Consider the following 22,870-nt stretch of genomic DNA (forward strand, 5'->3'; position numbering starts at 1 on the left):
CAGGTGGGTGGGACGCACCCCGTTCCTTTAAGCCCCATTGGTCCTGGCGAAAAAGCATGCTCCCCCTCCCTCTTGGCTGCATCCACAGACCAGACACAGGAGCGGGCAGGTGCGGGGCAGGTATATATATTATATTTTATATAGAGATCTGGTTTAATACCTTTGAGAAGCTTTACAAAGTCAGTGTACAAAGCTGTGCCTATCCCATTCCCCCCTGCAATGCCCCCAGTACCTAAGTGTGTGAGCGCCACCCCCACCCTCCCCACTGCACCCAGACGCACGCACAGCTCCTGGCAGTGATCGTGAGAATGAGGCGATACAGCCGTCCTACAGTGTGTGTCTGTATCCTGGAGGTGGCCTGGTGAGAGGTACAGGGCCGGCAGCCCTGGAGTCCGAACCCTCTGCCCACTGAGCAGGCGGGACAAGCATCTCCCACAGCTGGGCACCTTAGGCCAGACGCCTTTTAAGAAACAGGCGGAGAACCAAACAAGCTCATTTCTGCAGCTGGACAACCACCAGCTGGGACTGGCTGAGCAGAGGGATCTGGATTTGAACTGGTGACCGAGAGGCCAAAGGCCACTCTTTATCCCATTCCCACCCGCTACCCTATACCTAACAGGCTCCCTCATCAGTTTCTCTCGATTGGCTGGCGGCAACAAGAGCAGTGAAGCCGACGGGCTGGGGAGCAGCAGGGGCAAGGGCCTGGCAGCCAATCGAGGGAGGCTGAGAGCAGGACACGGCAGTGAGACTCCCAGCATGGGAGGTGGCGTTTGTGCTTGGCGGAAGCCCCGGGGAGGGGGGGGCGGGCAGAGCCAGGGAGCCCCAGGCCCCATGCTCTCGGGTGCAGCTCAGGACTTGGAGGAGATGGCCGTGGCAGCGGCGGCGCCCTCCCCGAGGCCCTGGTAGCGCTGGCGGGCGTGCTTCTCGCAGTACAGCTCCTCGCCCACCCAGAAGTGGCCCCGCATCTTGAGGTTGAGGCCACAGTCGGCACAGATATAGCAGGAGGGGTGGCGGTACCGGCTCTCCTGGATTCGCACCGCCTGGGTCCTGCGGGAGACAGCGTGGACATGGTCAGCTGGGAGGAAAAGCTGGCCAACAGCATCCCAGCGCTACTGCCCCCAGAGCCACCCCTTCAAATCCCAACAGGGTCAACTCTGCCTTCCGTTCTCCCAAGCTACGGCCAAGCCATTCAAGAAACGGGTTCCTGCCTGCTCCGTGGGGACATCCCTGAGACCAGGGCACCTTCCTCTGAACTCCAGCCTCAGGCCGCTCACCATGGCATTGCTCCAGCCGCTCGGAGCAGCTCTCACTGCTTCAGTAACCAGCCGAGCGGGAGAGTAGCCCCAGAAGCCTTTCTGTGTGCACAGAAAGGCACGGAGAAGGGCGACCACGTGGCCACCTCCACCTCGTCCCTAGGGGTTAATGCAGCCAAGCCCCATGCCTAGCCACGCTTCGACGGGCAAAAGGGCACATGGGCTTGGGTCCGTGGGTCTGAACTGCCCCAGAGCCCGGAGAAGGATGGATCCCCATCTCCAATGCTGCAGACATTTGCGAAGCCTTCCCAGATGGGGAAACTGAGGCACAGAGGGGGAACGGGACTTGCAAAGGGCATCGGTGGCAGGGGTGGGGATAGAACCCAGGAGATCGACGCCCAGTTCCTGTGCTCTCATTGCTATACCAGTGCATCAGCCTTCTGTATTCTGCCAATGCCATTCCGCACCCCCGCCTAGCAATATGGGCGGGGCAGGCTGCTCCCCACCTAGACCGCTTCCCCTTGGCCAGGAACTGAACCCAGGAGTCTGGACTCTGAGCACCAGGCTGACACCCTCTCCTGCCGAACGGAGATGAGGCCTGGCTTGCAGGAGCTAGCACTGGGGGCTGGAAGGACAAGAGAGCCCGGGCTTGCTGCGAGTTCCCGACTGGGCTCTCCCCCCAGAAATCCTGGGATAAATGGAGCCGTCAGCCCGAAGGGAGGTTAAGAGTCTCCAGAGTCTCCCTCCCCCGCATTAGCCACACTCACGTGATGCCGGTGCCGCACTTCTCACATGTGTGCAGCTTCTGAACCCCGGCCACGGAGCTGGTGACTGGCTTGTGGGTGCTGGGGGACAGCTTGCTGGGAAAGGGGGTCGTGGTGCCCGCTGAAAAGGAGAGCAAGGGAGACATTAGGATCAAGGATGCACTCCCATGTCCACAGACCCTCCCCAGGCCTCCCCACACACTGCCCTGGACCCCAAAGACTAATCTCCTCCACCCCGACCCTTCCATCCATGCAGAACCCCATACCCTGGAGACTATCACACCCCTGCCCTTGTCCTGGCCCCTCTGCTCTCCTTTTCTGGACTCCTGCCTACTCCCTTCTCTGCCCCAGTTCCTTCCAGCCTCTGCTCACCTCCCCCATCAGTCTCCAGAGCCACCTGGAGCAGGCGGAAGGTGTTGGATTGCCGCGGAGCGGCCCGGATCTCGCGGTTCTCCTGCATCATTTTGTAGACCTCGGAGTCCTCCTCCAAGCGCCGCATGGCCGGCTCCGAGTCCAGGCTGCGGAGAGAGCAGGCCCTGATGTATAGCAGCCCCACTGAAGAACACAGAGGGCCTAGCTATGTCCAGCCCCAGGCACCCAGCACGAGGTGGAGCAGGGAGCAAGATCCCGGCCAATCAGCCCTGCTAACCACCCACTGCGTGCAGCTACCCACCTGGAAGCCTCGGTGCTCCAGAAAGGGGCAGGGGGCTCGTCCCATCCCGACACAAGGAGCATTTAAGGTCCCCTCACCCGCCAAAGCTCCAAGCGAATCCCTGTTGTGCCAAGGCAGCAGCAGCCTGGCCGCGGGCAGGGTGTTCAGACAATCCAACCCCCTCAGCGTGCCAGCTTGGGGACCCAGAGGTGACTGCTAACCCCCTATCCAGAGGGGCCCCTGGGGCCACAGTCCCCCATCTCTAGGGAGGAACTGGCAGGATCTCCCTCCCCCCTTGATTCCAGTCAGGATGAGGTACCTGCAGCTCCCATCCCAAGGGAGGAGAGACCCCAGCTGCTGAGCTCCGCTGACCGAGCCAACTCCTCACCCCAGGCACAGACAACTCTGTGCCCAACAGCCCGTCCCACCTGAGTTGTTCAGGGGGGTGCCTTTCTAGCCCACACCTCTGCACTTCCTCCATGAGGAAACCCGGGGGCCACAGCCCAGCCAGCACCCTGCATCCCATACACATGGCCAGTTCCTCCTGTGGGTGGGAACTGGGAATTCACACCCCTCCAAATACCTACCCCAAGGCCCTGCCAAGGGGGCGAGCCTGCTGCCCCTTCGGTCTCTCTGCAGGCCCAGTCTCCAGCTCTCTGTGCTGACAAGGCGCTGACGCTCCCTGGCCAGGGTGACGCCCAGGCCTGCCCTGCTCCTTCCCACGCACACCTGGATCAGCTGAGTTAACCCTTGCATGGCTCCCTGGGCCAGGGGAACCCCTGGTGAGCAGGCTGGGGCCTGGGATCTCTGGGCAGGGATTTCCCAGCCTACCAGAGGGCTCCCCCACCCCCACAACTCCACTCTCAGCCAGGGGCCCGTTCTCTCCAAAGGTGCCTTGTCTCACTCTCAGCTACTCCAGTGCTTGGCTCCCCTCACCACCCCCTGCCCCCCCGCAATGCTGGCAGACCTCAGGCCCAGCCTGCGCAGCACCTTGGCAGAGCTCAGCAGAGCAGCAGGGGGTGCCGTGGGTCTGGACAGAGGTACGTTGGCAGGGCTGTGGGACTAGACTAGCAAGGGTGGGGGGGTGAGGTAGGAACAGGACGCCTTTAAGGAAGCAGCTCTGGTGATGCGGCTCAATCCCAACCTGACCCCCACAACCCCAACCAGACCCAGTCTCCCCAGGATATGCACCCCTGAACTGACCTCACAGCCCCGCCCTCAATCTCCCAGCTCAGCTGAGACCCAAGAGACCCCTCCCCAGACCCAGATCCCACAACGTGCCTCAGTCTCCAGCCCCCTCACTGCCCCGCTGAGGCGATTCACCTCGACCCAACCCCCCTCACACTCTCCAAATCAGTTCAAGGCTGGCACCGCTCTGCCAACGCCCCTTCGCCCTGAATGGCAGCATCCTCCGGGTCCTCTTGCCAGCCTGGCTTATGTCACACTTCCCCTGGAGCCCTGTGGGTCACAGACTGATTCCCCGCAGCATCCTTCGCTCTGGGCTGGGTCACACCCCCCTCCCTGCCCAAGCCCCAGCTGGCGAGCCAGGCTTACCTGTTGCGGGGGCTGTACGAGGGCGAGGCCCTGCCCGGGGCCCTCCCCATCTCCCAGGGGCCGAGAGGGGATGGTGTGCGGTTGATCAGAGGCAGAGCTGCAACTGGAGAGCTGCTCGGGTGGCACAAGCTGCCTCGCTCCTGGGACACAAGAGAGAGAAGGAAGGAGCGTGAGGAGCCAGACCCTGAGTGAGGCTGGCGCAGAACTTGGGGACCCAGCCTTCCCAAGCCAGAGCTCTGCTTGCTAGGCCACGGCACCCGTCCCGATGCCTTAGCAAGGGACAAGTCAAGCTGTGGATACTAGCGAATGGGATGCCGCAGGGCAGGAGTGCTTTGTGCAGACACTCAACGGGTCCAGCCCGTTTTCACCCCGCAGGATACAAGAGCGTGGCCCTTTCACATTCACCCAGGGCTGCACGGCATGCTCCGGCCACTAGAGGACGCCCCTGACCCACAGTCCAGACATCTCCTCCCTGCTGCTGGAGTGTTTCCCAGCAGAGCAAAGGGGACCCCTCAGACCTGCGGCTCCTGGCTGGGGAGACGCACACGGCAACGCCCTCCCTGTCCCACAGGGCCCTGGCCCACAATGCAGGGCTGGTTTCCGGGGGCCCCCCAGCCGGGGCGTGAGAGGTGCAGAGAGGGCTCTGTTTGCTGGGGGAAGTGGGCAATGGATAGATCTGCAAGAGGCAGACGCCCCATCAGCTTGCAAGGGAGATGGAGGCTCTGCTCATCCTGGCACTATGCGGTGAGCTGCACGTGCTCATTCCACCCCAGAGCAAGCAAAGGACGTTCTGGGTAATCACACCCTCTTGGAGCAGGCCCTGGAAGGGGTCCCCGGCCGCCCCACCAAGCCGGTGCCAGTTCCAAGGCCAGCCAGACCCTGCTCCCCTCCATGGGGATTGGAGGGAAACGGGCCCAGCACAGCACCCCTCCCCGCTTGCTCCCCACCCCTGCCAGAGCCCTGGCTCCTTTCTGCAAGGACCAGCCAGCTACGCAGCACCAGGCAGACATGCCCCTCTCCTCCCCGTCACGGTGCTGCCCGGCGCCCTCTCTGCCAGTGCTGTGTCTCTGCCCAGCATGCCTATTTCTGGGTCGGCTCTAGCCAAATCCAGGAGACACTCCCTCCCGCCCCCCCAAAAAAAGCCTGTTATTTTAAGCCTGTGCTGCTAGCCCAGAAATGCTCCTCCAACGGCATCTGCTCCTGTTTAACGGCCCTGGAGCCACAAGAAAGGCGAAACCCCGGATAAGTGGAAGCAAATGTTTCTGGGAGAAAAACTCGACAGAGCACACCCCGCAAGCCAGCAGAGCCCGGCTGCTCAGCCTTCCATCCAAGGAGGAAAGTAGAGGGGTCTGGTCCCCTTCCCCGGGGCAGGGAATCTGGCTGGCTCAGATCTCTGCAAGGAGCCAAGCACAGAGCCCACGAGTGTGTACCTGTGCCATGCGCACTGCAACCCTCGTGTTCCCTGGCCCCAGAGTGGCCCAATAGAGATTACGGTGCCAATCGATCCCTTAGAGACTCTCCTTGCAGTTCCGCCTGCACTTTAAGCATCCGTCCTCCCATCAGCGACACTCCAGCTCTCACAATGCAGCGAGGTCCGGCCATATCAACGTGCCACACGCCAGGCCCTGCAGTTAACTCGAGCGTCCCAAAGACAGACCCTCGGGAGGCGGGGGGGAGTCATTGGGAATCAAGAGACAGGCAGGTTGGGGGGGATGGTCTAGCCTCTGGGGCCCTCTTTGCTGCTAGAAAGAGCTAAGCAGTTGCCAAGGAGCCATGTGTCTCAGGGAAAGCATCCCTGCTCAGCTCCCGCACACTGGGGTCCTGTCTCCCCATCTCCGATCCCACCCGCAGGGCCCCAGCTCTAATGTGGCCTCCAGGCAGGGAGGAGCCCACCAGGGCCCAGAGACCAAAGCAAATAAACGCTGGGAAGGAAGGAGAGAACAAACCAGCAGGGGAAGCCAAGGGTCTGCTGGGGCCGAGCCCGCTGCCAGCTGGAACAGGCCATGCTCCGGGGCCACCACGCTTCCCAATTTGGGCTTGAAAAATATCCCCAGCCCCGAGAAAATAAAGAAAGCTAAGGAGGGGAGGGAGAGGGCCCCCGGAGTCGGCGGCTGCCACGGAGCGGAGCCAGGAGGAACAAGCAGCAGCAGTGCCCAGGCCCAGGAGAAACACGCTGGAGAGGATGGGAGCCAAGAAAATGCTGGGCCAACGCGAAGTGGGGCGTGCTAGGATGTGGCTCTGGGCACTATGTCACCGGAGTGCACAGAACAGGCCCCCATGGGAAAGGGGAGGCTACAGGGTGTAAGATATGGGAGAGTCCAGGAGCCAGACCCCCTGGTGGGTCACAGGCTTCCCAGCACCTCACCCCGAGTGTAGGTTTGGCTAGAAAGTCGACTGGAGGCTTGCACTGCAACCGGCCTGGGCCACACTGCCCAGGCACCTCTGGGATAGGGAAGGCTGTACAGGGAGCCCAGTGGTGAGGAGCAGGGAACGGAGCCCACCGCCCCAGGGCAGCAGTGGGATGCAGCCCCTTGGAGCCAGGCTCTGCCGAGCGCCGGCAGGGCGGGTAACTGGGGCTCATGGCTCAGGTACTGGGCTGCAGCTCCCCAGCCCTGAACTCCCTGGAACTGCAGCTGTGGTGCCAGTGTGGCCTGGCTATCAGCACAGAGAACACACCCAGGACTGGGGAGGGGGCACTGGGGCAGGCAGTATCCAGCAACGAGGGAGGGCTTTGAACAGAGACTGAACAGCCCCCCCCAGAGGCAATGGAGCAAGCGGCTCCTCCAGGGAAGAGCAGAGGCTCCCAGGACCCAGCACGTGTCTTTGTGGAGGCAGCCTCCCCTGCCAACGCCCCTGCCTTGCATGCCCACGGGAAAGCAGCAGCATCTCCCCAAACTGGTTTTGCCTCCCCAGCCCTGAGCCGTTGCCTCGGAGACGCCAAGTAGAAACAGGCAAACATCCCCAGCCAGGTGCACTGCTGCCTGCGGGGACAGAGGTGGGATCCGGCTGCCTTAGTAACGGGGCCCAGCGCACGGCCTCAAGGGGGCGGCTGAGGAGGGGCAACATGGAGGCCAAAGCCCTCACTCCGCCAGGAGGGTCCCTCTGGGGCAGGACAGGAACATGGAGACTGGATGGAGGAGGCGGGCAAAGCTGGATGGACCAAGGGAGGAGCAGTCACAGCGCCAAAGGGCTGATGTGAACACCTCAACCCCCTCCGGCAGTAAAATCCCCTCCTGTTGCCACAATGGAGCTCTTCCCCAATCCTACAAATACACCTGGACCCAGACCCAGAGTCAGCACCGGGAGGGGAAGGGACAAACGCCCCAAGGAAAAATATCCCAGGAGAGGGGGGTTCAGAGACAGGCACTGGTGCAGATGGACAGACCACACCAATGAGTAGGACAGGGAAGGCAGTAGCGACACCCCAAATCAGCGACACCCAATGGCAGCATGTTTCAGATTGCTGCAAAATGGGTGGTTTGCCTGTGGGACTCGCTGCCACAAGATATTGCTGGGGCCAAGAGCTCAATAGGACTATGAAGACGGACTGGACTTTGCTACAGTGAGAATGTCCAGTTATCCCATCTGACAAAAAAGGGACAGCCAGCGACAGGAATTGCCAGCTGGGCCCCTGGCACCCTGGGCCCCCTGCGTTCAGAAACGAAGCATCCCAAACCCTGCGGGGGAATTGGAGGAGCTTGGGTCATTGGCCCCACACAGGGCCTCACGAGGCTTCCCGCAGCGGCCCAGGCAGGGGAAAGAGACAACATAACTCAGACTCTCCCACACAGACACACCTCCGCCCCAGCACAACGCCAGGTCCCCAGGGTACGAAGCCAACACCTGCCCCCTGCAGCGTCACACCCCAGCTCGATGGCGGGGGGATCCCCCCCAACACAGAACGCTGTGCACCTGGGATGCTGTTACCCAAGCGCCCTCCTGCTCACCTGTCTGCTGCCTGGACGCTGGTGCCCGTGGGGTGAGGGGGAGCGATCCTCAAAGACACTGGGAGAACTGGCCAGAGACTGGAAGCTGAAAGGGGGAAAAAAGTCCATGGGAAACCCATTCACAGGGGGAAATCACAAAAAGGGGTCAGCTGTACCCCATCGCCTCCACCCTGCCAGCCCCCCACACCTGTGCCATTCAAAGCCAGACGCATGGCACGCCCACCCCGCCTCTAACTGCCGGTGCTCGTTGCTCCAGCCATGAGCCTCTACCTCTCCTTGGTTCTGGGCCTTACCTGCGGCTGCTCGCCACTGTCTCCCCTCTGCCCTCGGAGGGCAGGCTGGGCCTCTGGGGGCTATAGGGGCTGCCGGGCCGGTACCCGGGTGACGAGGATGAGAAGGGGCTGCCGGGCCGGGGGCTGAGGGACGCCGGGCTGGAGTAGGAGGACCTCACCGAGCCCTGGCTGTCATCCCTGGTTCGTACGACATCCTGGGGAAAGATACTGTCAGCCAAGCGGGCTGGGGGATGGAGCCACCCCACACACCAGTCAGGATGGCCTGGCTCCCCGTCACTCCCCCTCCTTTGGGGTTGAGCAGGAAGGACCCTTGTGAGGGGAGAGGCCTTGGGATGGGCAAAGGCAGCCATGCCCTGAAATCTAGGCCCAGGGCCATTAACAGGCACAGCACCCTCCCCCCTACGGGCAGGGCTTGGGGCCAAGACATGGAGCTCCCGCTGGCAGGTGGGGCTGGATGTTTCCACTCTCCCCAGGGTCTGGGGAAGGACCTGGTGGTGAGCTGGGGATGGGAGGGGGTCTCACCTGGAACCGCATGGCCAACATCTCTGGGGAGCTCTCACCATTGGTCTGGCCAAGAGAGAACAACTGGGACCTGAGTGCAGTGGAAAGAGGGAGGAGATGGAGAGAGAGAGTGAGATCGGCCTGGCTGGTCCCCATTCCACCTTTGGGGCCTTGGGATGACACCCGGGACCAGAGAAGGCAGCTGGCTAGTTACCCCCTCTCGTGCCCTGCCCTGAGGCCACGTTCCTTGGTATACTGTGTCTGACAGACTGCACCAACTACCCTCCCCGTGGGAAAGCAGAAGAAGGATAAGCTGGGGGCACAGGCCTGGGACACAGGAGACCCAAGGTTTACTCCCTGCTCCACCACAGACTCTGCACCCTTGGGCAAGACCCCTAGCCCCTCAGTCCCCATCTGTCCAACGGGGTAACATTAATAACCTATCATCTTGTTTATTTGGCTGGTAGGAAACAGCCCGTTCCCCAGTGAGCTATTTACGTACAGCACCCGGAGCAACTGGGCCCTGATTTCAGTGGGGGCCTCAAGGTGCTACCAGAACAGTCTCCCCGTCAGCGAGGAAGAACTCGGCTCACCCCAGAGGCCTCGCTCCACCCAGCACGCTCCCTATCCAGGGACCTAGAGGGCCACAGTTAGAAGGACAAAGGGTTAAGAGGACTTCTTCCACTCCTGCTCCTGGTCCCAGCCCAGATGTGCTGGACGCAGCGCCAGCCCCGGAGGCCAGGCGGAGGGAGGAAGGGAATACAGGGCTGCTTCATATTCTCTCCCCCTCTCAGCAGGAACCTGCTGAGGGCTTTGATGTAGCCAGGAGCTGGAATTCATTAAGGGCAGTTAAATGGAGGGGTACAAATGGGACCGTAGGAATGCAACATGAGGGTGGGAGATGAGAGGAGTCATCCCCCCACATCCTATACGCCCGTGAGCAGAGGGGCAGGGCGCTGGGAGTTCTGAAGCCCGGGCCCAGCCCCAAAGGGATCAGAATATAGGGACCAGCACTCCACCCGGGGAAAGGGGCCACATGGGGTTAGCCCCAGCCAGCAGGACACAGAGCAGACTGCGGGTGTCTGCTTGCCTCTCACACACACAGGCAGACACGCCCAATGGCAACAAAAGGGCACGTTGCTTTCATAGAGGGACAGAGCCAGCTCCCGGGGCGAGGGTGTGTAAGCTGGGGGCGGCTACTCAGGTGGGGCGCTGCTCTTCCCTGTGCTCTAGGGCTGCAGTACAGCAGGGGCCAAGGAGTGACGAGCCAGAGCAGGCGAGGGGAAGGGCCAGCAGCCTGGGGATGGAGAGGCATGGCTCCCCACCCTGGGGACCCAGCGGGAGCACAGGGACAGCGGGCTGGCTCTTGGGGCAGGCGGGGAAGGGAAGGAGATGAGCCAAAGGGCCCGGAATGAGAGGAATGCAGCTTCCTGAGCCGCTCCGGCTGGGTTTGTGGGTCTTGGGCCACTTCCAAGATACCATGAGGGTTTCCCACCCTTCGTCAGGAACCCGCTGCACGTCCCAGTCAGCTGGAGAGGACGCAGCACAGAGCAGAGAGGCAGCCAGGAGAGATGGTCTGGCAAGAGAAAGGGGCTTCATGCGTGCGGGAGGGGGTCTCTTGGGCAGGCAGCTCCCCAGGAGCTCGTGCACCAGCATTGGTGAAACTAGGCTGCGCACGCCTGTGCAAGCGTGACTGCACGGAAGCTTGTGCGCACATGCATTTGAGCTGCAACTGCTGAGGGGGGATGCGAGCAAGCGTCCAGGCGACGCGACCTGCTGCAGAAGCGGCTGACCAGGGCAAGGCGGGGGCTCAGCCCAAGAGTTTGCCTGGCGCTCCCAGGCACGTCCTCACCCTACAATGCAACCCCTGGGGCAGCCGGCCAGGCAGATTCCCTTGCCAAACAATCCCTTGTGAGCGCCGTAGATGGCGGGGGAGGGCCAGAGGAAGCCGTGAGTCAGGCTGGCATGTGGCCGCGCCCGGGTCAGCAGCGAGGTATTTTTAGGATGCACCCATCACACCGCCTCCCCCCCCCGCAAAGACAGTTTCACGTTCTGGACAGTCAGAGTCATCAGGAGACAGCGCAAAGAAACTTTCCACCTCCCCACTGGGGCAGGGCCCAGCTTCCCAGCTTCAGGGGAAAGAGAGCTCCTGGCCTCCCTTCCTCTGGGTCTGGCTTAGACCATAAGCGTCAAAGCAGCCGCTGCAGCCAGCTCATCCGGGCCAAGCAGGTGAATCGGGGAGGGTCATGGAGAGCCAGCCCCGGGGGCGACTGGATTGACAGACCTGCCACGCAGGGTCCCTCTCCTGCAGCCTGGCCATCCGGGGGGGCCGTGTCCAGCTCCAGCTTCCGCTGACTGGGGCCTGCCCCATGCTGCAAGGGGCTGTCACAGGACACCCCTGACCTGCCCCTCCCAGAGGCCAGAGGCTTGCTGGAACCAGTCAGACCCGGGCTGCAGGGTGGTAGCTGCCAAAGCTGCCTGCTCCGTCATGCGCACAGCGTGCTGGTTTCCAGAAGCAGCCTAAAGGCCCCCTGAGGCCAACAGCAGAGATGGCGTCTCCCGAAGCAGGGAGGAACAGACACGCTGTGCCTGGCACAGCCCCACCCTACAGAACCCCAGCCCTGCCCTGCATGCCGCCTGAGCCACAGCTCTGTGCCCAGCATGCCCCTGCCTCAGAAGCACAGCACAGCTGATCCCCTCACCCAGCCTCAGAGCCACCCAGAGCACAGCATGCCCACCCCATAGCATGCCACAGCCCCCCACCCACCCAGGAGCCACAGCTCTGTGCCCAGCATGCCCCCCCCCGGCCCTCAGAGCTGCAGCATAAAGCCTGGCACAGGACCCCAGAGCAGTGATCCCCAGGGTGTAGCAAAGAGACCAGGGCAAGACCCCTCTGTATTCCAGCCTTGTATCCCCCATACAGGCCTCAGCTCTCTCTTGTACGCCTCTGCTGCTCCATGTAAACAGAGGGAGCTGGAGCCCTGAACCCCGCTCAACCTTTGCCCAGGCTGGTGTGCTTCCACCTCTGAGGGGCAGGGGGGAATAACCCTCATCCCTGGCTCCACAACCTGTCCATGCAGGAGGTGTAGGCAGGAGCAGTACAGGGCTGAGCCCTGGTAATGGCGTATTGTCTTGGGACATAAATAGTGCTGTACCGATTTGTTAACTAACCCCCAGCCCTCCGGGAGAGGTGGAGGGATCATTACCCCACCCTGCACAGCAGGAGAAACTGAGGCACAGAGGGGGTCAGTAACTTGCCCAAGGCTAGCCAGTGAATCAGTGGCAGAGCCGGGAAGAGAACCCAGGAGTCGTGACTCCCAGCTCCACCCCTTAGGCCTTGTTGCTGTGATGAAAAGAGCTAGGACTGATCCTGCTGGAGTGATTGCTAGTTTGAACTTGCAGGACTCCAGATTCCTCCACGCTCTTCTCCATGGCACCATAGACCCCCGACGCCCCACCTGGACACTGCACCACTCCCCAGCACAAGGGGGCTGGGGGGGGAAATAGCGAAGCCAGACCCCCGAGCAGATCCCTGCCCTGCTGAGGAACAGGGAGCAGCACAGCGCGGACACGGGCAGGCGGATCTCACCTGTCCACTTGAAGCTGGAGCCGGCCGGAGCTCTGCTTGATCTTGTTCTGCGCCTCCACATTGAGCATGTCGGCCGTGCTGTTGCCATTGATGGAGACGATGACGTCACCAGGTCGGAGGTCCCCTGCAGCTGCCTTCCCGTGCTCCGTCACCTGCGCAGCAAGGGGGCGGGGGGAGCGGGAGAACACCCAGGCATTACTGCAGAGAAACAAACCGCCCTGGGGGGGGAGACAATGCCAGGGGCAGAGGCCTGCCAGCCACCTCCAGCATACCATGGCACAGGAGACACTGCCACCCTCGCCCAAGGAGCAGCGAGAGGGGAGGGGGAGATAAACAGGAGGGCCTTCCCAACCTGCTCTGAACAGATGACACACACTGGCCCAAGCTCAGCCCTGCCTTGGGCTTGCATTTACCATCACCTACCGCCACGCCACCAGCTTCCAGCTTTTCCCCCAGCTTGGCTTCTCGGTGGGACCTCTTTCAGCCCAGCCTCCGGCCCTGCCCATGGTTGGCCAGAACACACTAGCGGTCACACAGGTAACTCTGCAGTGAGGAGGAGCCCAAAGGGATGGCCAAACCCTGCGAGGCAGCAGCGATTTCTCTATCTGCCCCTGGCCGGCTCAGAGGAGCCCAACATTCCACTCAGGGGCCTAGAGCTTTCGCCCCCAGACAGGAGGTTCCCAGACATCGTACCTAGACCTGGGGGAGGGGAAACCATCCCTGACCTGGAAACCAGATAGCATCCAAATACCCTGCTGCCCTTGGGAAGCGGCTGTCAAAATGGGGCCACAGTGTAGGGAGTAGACCTGGGGCAGAGGACACTGCTGAGTTTTTGAGTGGCTACCCGCTAGCCCTGCGGGTGAGACTCCCCAGGCACCCCTCTCCCACCCCCAACACTACATGCCTTACTCTCTGGCCAGTGCTCAGCGAAGCTGGGCAGTATTTCCTTTTATCCTCCTCCAACACTGTGCAGTCCCATGCATGACTATCCTGCTCTGAATACAGAATTATTCATTTCCTTGTGGGCTTCTTCTACAGTGCTCTCATTGCAGTCTTCATTCTTTGCAAATATGAATTAACAAATTCACAGAGCCCAGGAGGTGAGGGGTGGTATTACCCCCCCCCCCATCTTATAGGTGTGAAAACTAGGCACAAAGATTAAAGCCAAAATTATCAGCTAATTTTGGGTGTCCATTTGAGATGCCTGGAGCCTGATTTTTCAGCATACTTAGCAACATGTAGCATGTTATATGCTCACAGCCCAGCTCCCAACTCACCTCAGGCAAAACTGGGAGCGCTCAGCACTTCTGCTTATCTGGTCTCAAGTTGGACACCCAGAAAATGAGGAACACACAATTAGTGACCATCTGTCAAACAAATGTCCGGTTTAAGTGACTTTCCCAGCATCACACAGGAACTCTGTGGCAGAGGCAGGAATAGAATGCAGTCCTGGAGAACTGGATTCAACCACCTTACCTATGAGACCATCCTCTCTCTTCCTGCAGCCTCCTGCCTCATTCACTACACACCTGCCAACCTCTGCAACAAATGAGGCAAATTCCATTCTCAGAAATGGCTGAACCATTTTCGCTGAAACTTTCCAAAAAAGTTCAGCCTGAGACAGCCAGTTGGCATGGAAGATATCAGGCCAAAGGCTTAAAGTTTGGCTTTGGAAAACAGGGCCTTAGAATGGGAAATGTCCAGCAACCTTAACTGTAGGCCTCGCTACCTGCGCTACCTACAATAAAGTGACATGACTCTAGTGCTGGGGAAAGATGCCAGAGCGACAGCTGCAGGGCGTAAAAGCTTCTGAAAATCCACAGTACAGCACAGGATGAGTTCTGTCTTACCAATGTACCTCAACCCTGATTCAGAGGGACCACCCCTAAGGCTGGGGGAGGGTGTTGAATCTCCATGGTCCAGCTAGTCCTTGGCCTCTCTGCTGAGGCGGGAAGGGCTCTCGGTCACAGCCAGCCTGCTCACGGGTCCCAGCTGGTGACTTGGAGGCAGAAGGCCCCACCTCCCACTCCTGATCTCTCCTGATTGAGGCCAGGTTTACAGTGGACACCAAGGCCAAGGCCAGAACAACAACAGAGAGAAACTCCTCTTGGCCGGGGGTGACGTTAGGGCCCGTTGTTTTTCTCCGCACACGTGCACCACAGGGACTTCTAGCCTGTTCCCACAGAGCAGGATTCCTCAAGGACGGTAAACAGGATCTGCTCCCAGGTCCCTTGGCACCACGCCCACTCAGCGGGCAGCTGGCTTCCTCTGCAGCCCCTGCCCTTCGCCGATGGGAGAGCGAGCGGCTGCGGCACGGGGGGATGGAGAGGACAGTATGCCAGCAGAAAGATGCGCGAGAGCCAGCCAGATTATACTAGGGAGCCATGGGGAAATCCACAGGGAGCTCACCCCAGGATCAAGCCTGCCACACCCCCACCAATGGGGAGCTGGACCCAGTGCCTGGGCTCTTCCCTTTCAGATCCCCACAGGAAGGCACCTGCAGCATCCCTGCTGGGGGACAGCCTCCCACTCTCTGCAGCTTCTTTACCCCCCCTCCTGGACTGGCTGCTCTCCACCTGGGGCTCCTTGAACCACTGCAGCTAGCCCAGCACATGCCACTTAGCAGGAAGAGCCATAACTCCGGGCATCCCCCTGGCTTCCCGGCTCCCGTTCCAGCAGCTTCTTCCAGAACGCAAAGCCGTGTCCAGCTGGGGGCCTGGCTGCCACCCTCTCTGCACGCCACCAGCCAAGATCCCTTTGCTGAGACCCCAGACACACCCTCAGGCCACTCCCAGGCTAGGCTTTAGAAGGTGTTCGCTACTCGTTAGCCGAACCTGGACAAGGCAATGTGCCTTGACATGGGTTTAACTGGGCACGGCACATTCTGGGGGGAGCCTAGCTTGAACTCGGCCAGTTTAACACGCCTGTGCTAGGCTGCTAACCCGGGTTGTCTAGCCTAGGATTTGGAAGCGTTAGCTAAATCCTCAGAGCCGCTCCCCTTGCCAGCCCATCAGAAGCTATTCACCTCCAGAGCACAGGCAACGCTCACCCTCTCATCCAAGGCGCTTGTGCAAGGCCATACAGGGATTCAGTGGCAGGGCCAAGATTAGAACCCAGGAGTCCTGGCTCCCAGTGCCCCGCTGCCCAAGTGCCTAGAGCACACTCCAACACAAGCAGACAAACCCTGGGACATACCCGTGTGGATGCTCCTACCTTGGACACAATGATGGGCTTCCTGAAGTCCCTTCCTCCCGTGATACGGAAGCCCCAGGGGGCCGGGCCGGTCAAATTCACCGTCATTGACATGGCGACGCCACCAGCGGCAGGCTGGGCAGCGCAGTGGCACCTGGAGGAGGATCTGAAAATGGAATGAGGCCAGAGCGTCAGGGCTGGGGGTGAGGAAATCCGGGGGGCAGCGAGGGACAAGCTGAACCCAGCAGCATGAGCACTTTAGGCTGTTGGGGAGTCCGGGGTTGAGAGAGATCTTTTTTTTTGCCTCGCCCAAAGCAGGTCAGTGGCAGAACCAGAAATAGAACCCAGGAGTCCTGGTTCCAGTCCCACTGCTCTAAGCCACTAAATCCCACTCCCCTTCCAGAGGTAGAAATGGAACCAGGAGTCCTGACTCCCACCCCCTCCCAGCACCAAGCATTAGATCCCACGCCCCTCCCAGAGCCAGGAACAGAACCCAGGAGTCCTGACTCCCAGGCCCCCTCCTCCAATCCCGAAATCAAAGCTAGAAGGGCTGCCCAGCAGTAATCGGGGCCCCCACCCTGGCTCGTCCCAGCGCTGCCCTCTCTAGCAGGGCAATCGGCACACTACGTTCATTCGCCCTGCTGCTCTTTCCTTCCGGGGAGGGTAGCTGCGAGACACAGAGAAGTGTCTTTCGCTGTCACAGGTTGGTGCTAACAGCCTCTGCCTTCCTGTTGCAGACCTGAGACCAGCCAATAAGGCCAATGGTTTCTTTTCCTAACCACAAGCAGCTGGGGCGGATGGAGGGGGCTCCCTGCGAAGAAACACCCTGTGGGCGCAGGCTGCTGGCTCACAGGGCCTGCTCCAGCCCCGCCCCGCCCAGCCCAGCAGAAAAGGGCACAGAGAACAGGGATGGGGAAGCTCTAGCATCACCCTGCAGAGGGATCAGGCACACTGGGGAAGGCACTGGCCGGATGGTGCCAGCATCAACCCAGCATTGCAGGTGGCAAATTAGTCTCGTTCTGGGGCTGCCCCCTACACATCTCGAGGCCCTTTTGCAATCCAGAAAATGGGTGCACTGGCAGAGCCGTCGGCTGGTAAACGCGACACCTGTGGGGTGAGCCAGCACGCTATGGGGATGGTGGGGGCATCACGCACAGCAGGGCTTGGGGCAGACGAGGAGGCCAAGGGGACCAAGCCAGCTTCAGGAAGGAACCCAGGTAAGAACCCTGCTGGGACCCCAGGGAATGGGGACCTAGACATGGCACAGGAGTTGGCATAGCCAGGGTCCAGAGAGGAGCGAACCTAGGGCAGGGGGCCCTAGGGAGAGCAGTGCCAGGCTGTAGGACCAGGGCCTATGGAAGACGGCTCGGAGAGGTGGCAGAACAGATAGCAAGGATGGTGCTGTGGGCAAGGCGGTGAGTATTGGGGGGTGGGGAGAGCTGGTCAAGAGCGTGTGTTGGAGAGGAGAGGACCACGGGACTGGCAAGAGGCAGATGGTAATAGTGCAAAGGCAGAAGATCGCTGAAACTTGAGCAGAAGGGAGATGGTGGGAGCAGAGACAGAACAGCTGTCAGTATCGGGGGGGAGGGAGGGTCAGAAGAGGTCTTGGCAGGTCAGTGCTGTAGGCCTGAGCCAGGTGGCCCTCCCACCCCCTGCACTGCCAGGAAGCAGTGACAAGACAACGCAGGAAGTTTGCAGCCACAGGTTTGAGTCATTTGTTCCTGTGGTTCAGTAGAAGCTTTTCAGCTCCCTGAGTCCGCCCCGGAGAGGATGCTGGGCTGACACCTCCATGTGCCGACACCGCCCCCCCCAACTCCCCCCCAAGGCAGGCTGCAGTGGTCGGGGTGGGGAGAGACTGTCTTGGCGGGACAGCACAACAGCCCAGGGCTCTCAGCGAAGCAGCTGGTGGGGCCACCCCAAAGAACACACAAAGAGTCAGATCTGGGCAGCATCATGAGGGGGCGGCTGAGTTAGCCCATGTGGTGCTGCTCGTGTCCCAGCCCACTTTGTGCATCCTCTTCCGACTGAGGGAGGAAGGAAGGCCCCTGTCCCCTCTAGCACCCAAAGGACCAATCCACCTGGCACTGCTCCCATCCCGCAGGGGCAGCCTCACTGCACAGCCCCGGGGATGACCCGATGCTCCGCTCCCCCACGTCTGAGTGGCTGGAGTCAATAGGTCAGACCAGGGCCGGCTCCAGGCACCAGCCTGGCAAGCAGGTGCTTGGGGCGGCCGCTCTGGAGAGGGGCGGCACATCCAGCTATTTGGCGGCAATTCGGCAGACAGTCCCTCACTCCCATTCAGAGCGAAGGACCTCCCGCCGAATTGCCGCCACGGATCGCGATCGTGGGTTTTTTTTTTTGTTTTGTTTTGTTTTTGTTTTTGGCTGCTTGGGGCGGCCAAAACCCTGGAGCCGGCCCTGGGTCAGACACAGCCCCAAGCGCTCCTGACCCCTGCAAGCCTTCACCACATGCAGGCCCCCTCCCCGGGGAGGTTAGGTTCACATGCAGCTTGGCAGAGAGGGAGGAAACAGGGCTGGTGGCCGGCTGGCCCTGACACCTCTTCCATAACCGTCAGGGAAACATCTTAAAAATCCCAGGCGCACAAAGAGGGGCTTGAGAAACCGCTGGGAAGAATTTCCTGTGCTTGGCTTTGCAGCGCCAGTAGGAAGCGCCTCCCCCCCCAGACACACACACACCAGATACAGACATGCCCTGTGCCTGGCAATCCTCTCTGGACTCCAGCAAGGCCCCCCATGAGTGAGGGGGGTGGGAGAGGCAGGGAGGGGGAGAAGGGCTGAAACCACCCATCCCGCCCAACAGCAGGGTGGGCCTGTGTGCCTATGAGTGCCCAGGCAGCCATCCCAGAGGCTGGATGGGGGCACAGAGAGCCCCTTTGCTTGTGACACTCAGAACCAGACAGGACAAAGCACTAAGAAGGGTCCCCTCTTGGCGCCCAACATCTCTGACCTCCGTGCCCCGCAGAGACGTCCGCTACGTCACCCCTGCAAGCTCACCAGTGACTGGCGCGTACCCCAAGGCCAGCGCTGCCCACAGCATGACTTGAGGCACAGGGGAGACACAAGGTGCTGGCTGACAGGCAGAGAGAGCCACCTCCGTTAGCATGGGGAAGCCCTGTGGCTCGTACATCACGTCGGCAGCACGGCAGAGGGAGAGATTGCTCCTGGGTGCATGACACTTTGGCATCAGCAGTCAGGCTGGATTAGCTCCCTGCAGGGCAACTGGAGGGGTGGCAAGAGGAGGCCGGGACAGCACAGAATGGGGCTGTCTTTGAATAAAGAGCCGGGGCAAAGCTTGCTTGGCCAAGGGGGCATGCAAGCACCCTGTCAGGGAGCAGGGGCAATGGGGTGAGGAGGTGCCAGGCCTCCTGCAGCCAAGGTGCTCTCAGTGGCCGTCCTCCCCCCGCATGAGGAAACAAGCTAGTTACTAGACAGTCCCAAAATAGCTCCAGCCCCGGCTCCCCGCCGCAGCACAGCCTGTCATTACCCCACAGCCCTAAAGCCCGAGAGACGCTTTCCAAGTCTGCAGCGCAGCAGGCAGGGGTCAGAGTCCAGAGACAGGGCAAAGCTTGAAGCTGCTGGCTGGGCAGGGGAGCAGGGACGCTCCCAGGGCCCAGGACACCTGCAAGGAGCAGCCAGAGCATCTGCAGCCCCTGCCAGCTCCTCTTATCCAAGGGCTGGACGAGAGCCCCCCGCCCACCCCGGGTGCCCTCACCCCCAGAACCCCAGCACAGGCTGGGGGGGGGCAGGGTAAAGTGACCAAATACCAAGTGGGGACTTTTTCGGGGGGGGCTGGGGGTAGAGTTGCATATATAAGACAAAGCCCCTAATATCCAAGCACCCTAGGGCAGGAGCCAGAGCAGCCCAGGAATCCCAGCCCCCCAGGCGGGCTCTCCCTGCACCCCGACAGCAGCCCCGGGCACTTACCTCGGGGCAGAGACGCCACTTCTCCCTGGACTCCCCGACCCGGAGCGGAGCGAGCAGCCCCCGCCCGCGGGCTTCCAGCCCAGCCGCTCTCGGCCCGGCGAGCAGACGGCCCGCTCCGCGGTGTCCTTTGCAGGGGCGGCCCGGCACTAGCAGCCTCCTCCCGCCCCATGGGCAGGGGCTGGCCGCTCGGCTAATGAGACAATTGGAGCGGCATGGGCGAGCCGGCCCAGCGGCGCCACCTGGCGGCGCAGCCCCGGACCTGCCGCCCGGCTGGGACGCCCGCGGTCCCTCGGGTGGATCCCAGGCACAGGGGCTTTCTGGAGCCGGGCAGCGGCAGCTCGCATCCCATTGGCAAAAGTGACTCAGGCAACTAGGGCCCCCCCATGTCCCCACAGGGCCTGAAGCCCAGAGGTTTGCGGGCACCCAACTCCTGCTGACATCAATAAGAACAGCCCTAGGGGGTCAGACCAAAGATCCATCCAGCCCAGTATCCTGGCTTCCAACAGTGGCCAATTCCAGGTGCCCCAGAGGGAATGAACAGAACAGGTCATCATCAAGTGATCCATCCCCTGTCACACATTCCCAAGAAGCTCAGCATCATCCCCATTTTACAGATGGGGAAACTGAGGCAGAGAGCAGGAAAGTGACTTGCCTGAGATCACCCAGTAGCCAAGTCAGGAATAGAATCCAGGTCTCCCAAGTCCCAGTGCAGTGCTCTAGACACTAGGCCGCAATGCCTGCCTGAAGTTAAGCCCCCTAACTACTCTTGCCAAGCAGGGCCTGTCACTCCTGGGAGCCTCATTGGAAAGCTCTGGGAGGCGGGCGGGCACAAGCCCATCTGCTTCTACAGGCCCTTCCCCCAGCCTTCCGGGAGGGACCCCTGGACCCGAGATCCAAATGTGTGCGGGGGACAAGTACAAAATAACAGGGTCAGGAGTGAAGGCCAAAGGTGCAAAACTAGGGATCCAGAGGGGGACACCGAGCAGAGAACCCCAGCTCCTGGGGGTAGCCCACAGGCACCTGTGTGACCTAGCGGCTCTTGGAAACCTGAACCAATGGCAAGAGTGACCAGAGCAGAGAATGACAATCACACACACACTCCGGCACACACCGAGGCCGGAGAGGAACCAGACTCAGCTGAGGCTAGTGGTGAGAACAAGGGGAAGTCATGGGGCCCGTCAGGCTGGCTCTGGAAGAGAGACAGTCACACTGGCACTGAGGTGCCTGTCTGATGGGGTGGGTGGTCAGCCGCTGGCATGGGCTGCCCGGAACAGGGCGGATTCCCTGTCCCCAGCAAGAGAATGGACGTCTCTCTAAGAGCTCCGCTCTAGCTCAAGTGACTGGCTGCAGGCAGGAATCACTGGTTGGAATTCTCCGGCCAGCCGGCAGGACGCAGCTCAGACTGGCTGGTCACAAGAATGGCTCCTGCTGTCCTTACGATCTACAAGGGAGCAGGACGACAGAAAGGAGATTGCATAGGGGCTTCAGAGGCTCACACAATCCTTCCCCACCTTCCCGTTTCTCCTCTGTAGATACTGTCCCCGCCACAGGCCCCACAGCCCTGTGTTCATTACCTCGGAAGAGCCAGATTGCAACACCAGGGTCACAGGCAATGTTGTCTGTGCTAAGGAACTGTGCCCAGCCTCATTGACAACTGACTGTGTTGTTATTTCTCTCCTCCTTCCTCCCCACTGTAGCTCCTTGCCCCTCATCGGGGTGGTGGCAGGCTGAGGGCTGCTCTGGAGGATCTGATACGATTAATTGGCTGTGTGTGCGTGCCACTGCTGTCTACTGGGTGGAATCAGAAGTGCTCATCTGTGTGGCATAAGCACTACACTGCTGCCGGCTGTTGGAGAATCTCCTTTAGCTCAAGTGGCAGAGGCCTGTGATTTCAAGCAGGGAGAGCCGAGTTCTGTGCATGCTGCTGGTGTGATGCTCTCTAGCACATAGCAGAGGGACCATGGGGCTGGAGGTTTGTTACCATAGCTCAGCTAGTCCCTCCTGCTGGCAGCCCCAAGACAACCTGGAGTCCTCAAATCCTGACATCCTCTAGGCACAGCTCCACGGAAATGCAGCCACCTCTACAGTGGGAGGTAGTGACCTGGCAATACAGCGCAGCCAGTGTGTGAGGGGAAACCTCGGCCAAAGGCAAACTCCAGCCTGTCAGGGAAATGCCCTGGACCCTTTAATGGGAAGGCAGGGCAGACAGAACCTGGGTTTACAGTTCCACACTTAATAAACAGCCTGGCACACGGGTTAGCTCCTTCTGATGGGGAACAAAGCGCTCCCAGGATTTGAACCTGTGGCTCTAGGGAATCTCAGTTGCCCACCTGCTGGTTGTATCCCAATGCTGTTCCCTCCAGTGATGGCACTCAAATAGCAGGTAAATAGCACTGCCTGCTGACTATTCTGCAGCCACGCAGTGCAGAAGGGCTGACGTTGCATGTGTAATTACAGCCCCTCCTGCCTGGGTGCTGACCTGAGGACCACCTGCCCCGATCCCTCCCCCTATACACAGCTCCCGGGCCAAGGGGCACCCTGCCCACTCCCACTGATTCAGTGAGGTTTACTGGTGAGTAACTCAGAGCAGAAGGTGGCTGCCAGTGTGTCCAGCCCTGTTCAGACTTTATTCACTGGGGTGCGGGGAGCCTGCCTGGAACCCAGGGCCCACCTTTCACTTGTATGAAATTGGGGAAGTTTGCAGCCACCCTTGTTCCTAGCGAGGGCCAGCAATGTTCCAGCTGGGGAAACTCAGAGCCTTCTCTCAGTGCCTGGAGATACTAGTGTCCAGGAATCCCGCCAGTGCGTCCTAGCACTGCCCCTAGGATGGGTCAGTGTAATGGCCTGTGCGGCCCAAATCGCTGAGACCCCCAACTGGATCTGCAGCCTGCCCGTGGAGGTCCAAGGCGAGCTCGGGGAGAGGCAGCTCAAGGAGGCCAGGGCTGGAAAGGGATGGTACAGACATTGGGCCAATGTTGTCCTGACCCCTGGGTTGAGCCAGGCCCTGTTGAATCAACAGCCCCGACCATCAGAATCGCTACAAGAGATTCCGGGGCAGGAGTAGGCTGGTCCCGCACAATTGAGGCCAGGAGGCTGCTCGGGGTGAGTGTCTGTGAGGGAGCAGCTAGAGGCTCTGTAGGGAGCCAGGGTGGCTGCCCTCCGAACCGGAGGTAAAAGGGCC

The 22,870-nt window shown here is 60.8% G+C and overlaps 1 protein-coding gene across 1 annotated transcript; it reads right to left on the reverse strand.

The window, feature by feature from the left end:
- Positions 1 to 417: 417 nt before the first annotated feature.
- On the reverse strand, positions 418 to 19,866 carry PDLIM2 (PDZ and LIM domain 2). The gene is made up of 10 exons (XM_024197253.3): positions 19,690 to 19,866; positions 15,767 to 15,911; positions 12,554 to 12,705; positions 8,986 to 9,055; positions 8,464 to 8,657; positions 8,171 to 8,255; positions 4,224 to 4,363; positions 2,390 to 2,535; positions 2,021 to 2,138; positions 418 to 1,047 (listed from the first exon to the last, which is right to left on the reverse strand). The coding sequence occupies exons 2-10, from the start codon at positions 15,857 to 15,859 to the stop codon at positions 849 to 851; spliced, it is 1,197 nt and encodes a 398-aa protein (XP_024053021.2). The 5' UTR covers positions 15,860 to 15,911; positions 19,690 to 19,866; the 3' UTR covers positions 418 to 848.
- Positions 19,867 to 22,870: the final 3,004 nt, after the last annotated feature.

The sequence above is a fragment of the Terrapene carolina genome, unplaced genomic scaffold (genome assembly GCF_002925995.2).
Source record: "Terrapene carolina triunguis isolate 2854851 unplaced genomic scaffold, T_m_triunguis-2.0 Scaffold53, whole genome shotgun sequence".
Taxonomy (NCBI): domain Eukaryota; kingdom Metazoa; phylum Chordata; order Testudines; family Emydidae; genus Terrapene; species Terrapene triunguis.

Excerpts from the sequence above, each read along its gene's own strand:
- PDLIM2 (XM_024197253.3), bottom strand. The coding sequence starts at position 15,859 with ATGTCAATGACGGTGAATTTGACCGGCCCGGCCCCCTGGGGCTTCCGT. Across the intron at positions 2,139-2,389 it reads TCTGGAGACTGATGGGGGAG|CGGGCACCACGACCCCCTTT; the intron begins GTGAGCAGAGGC and ends TCTCCTTTTCAG. Across the intron at positions 1,048-2,020 it reads AAGTGCGGCACCGGCATCAC|GACCCAGGCGGTGCGAATCC; the intron begins GTGAGTGTGGCT and ends TGTCTCCCGCAG.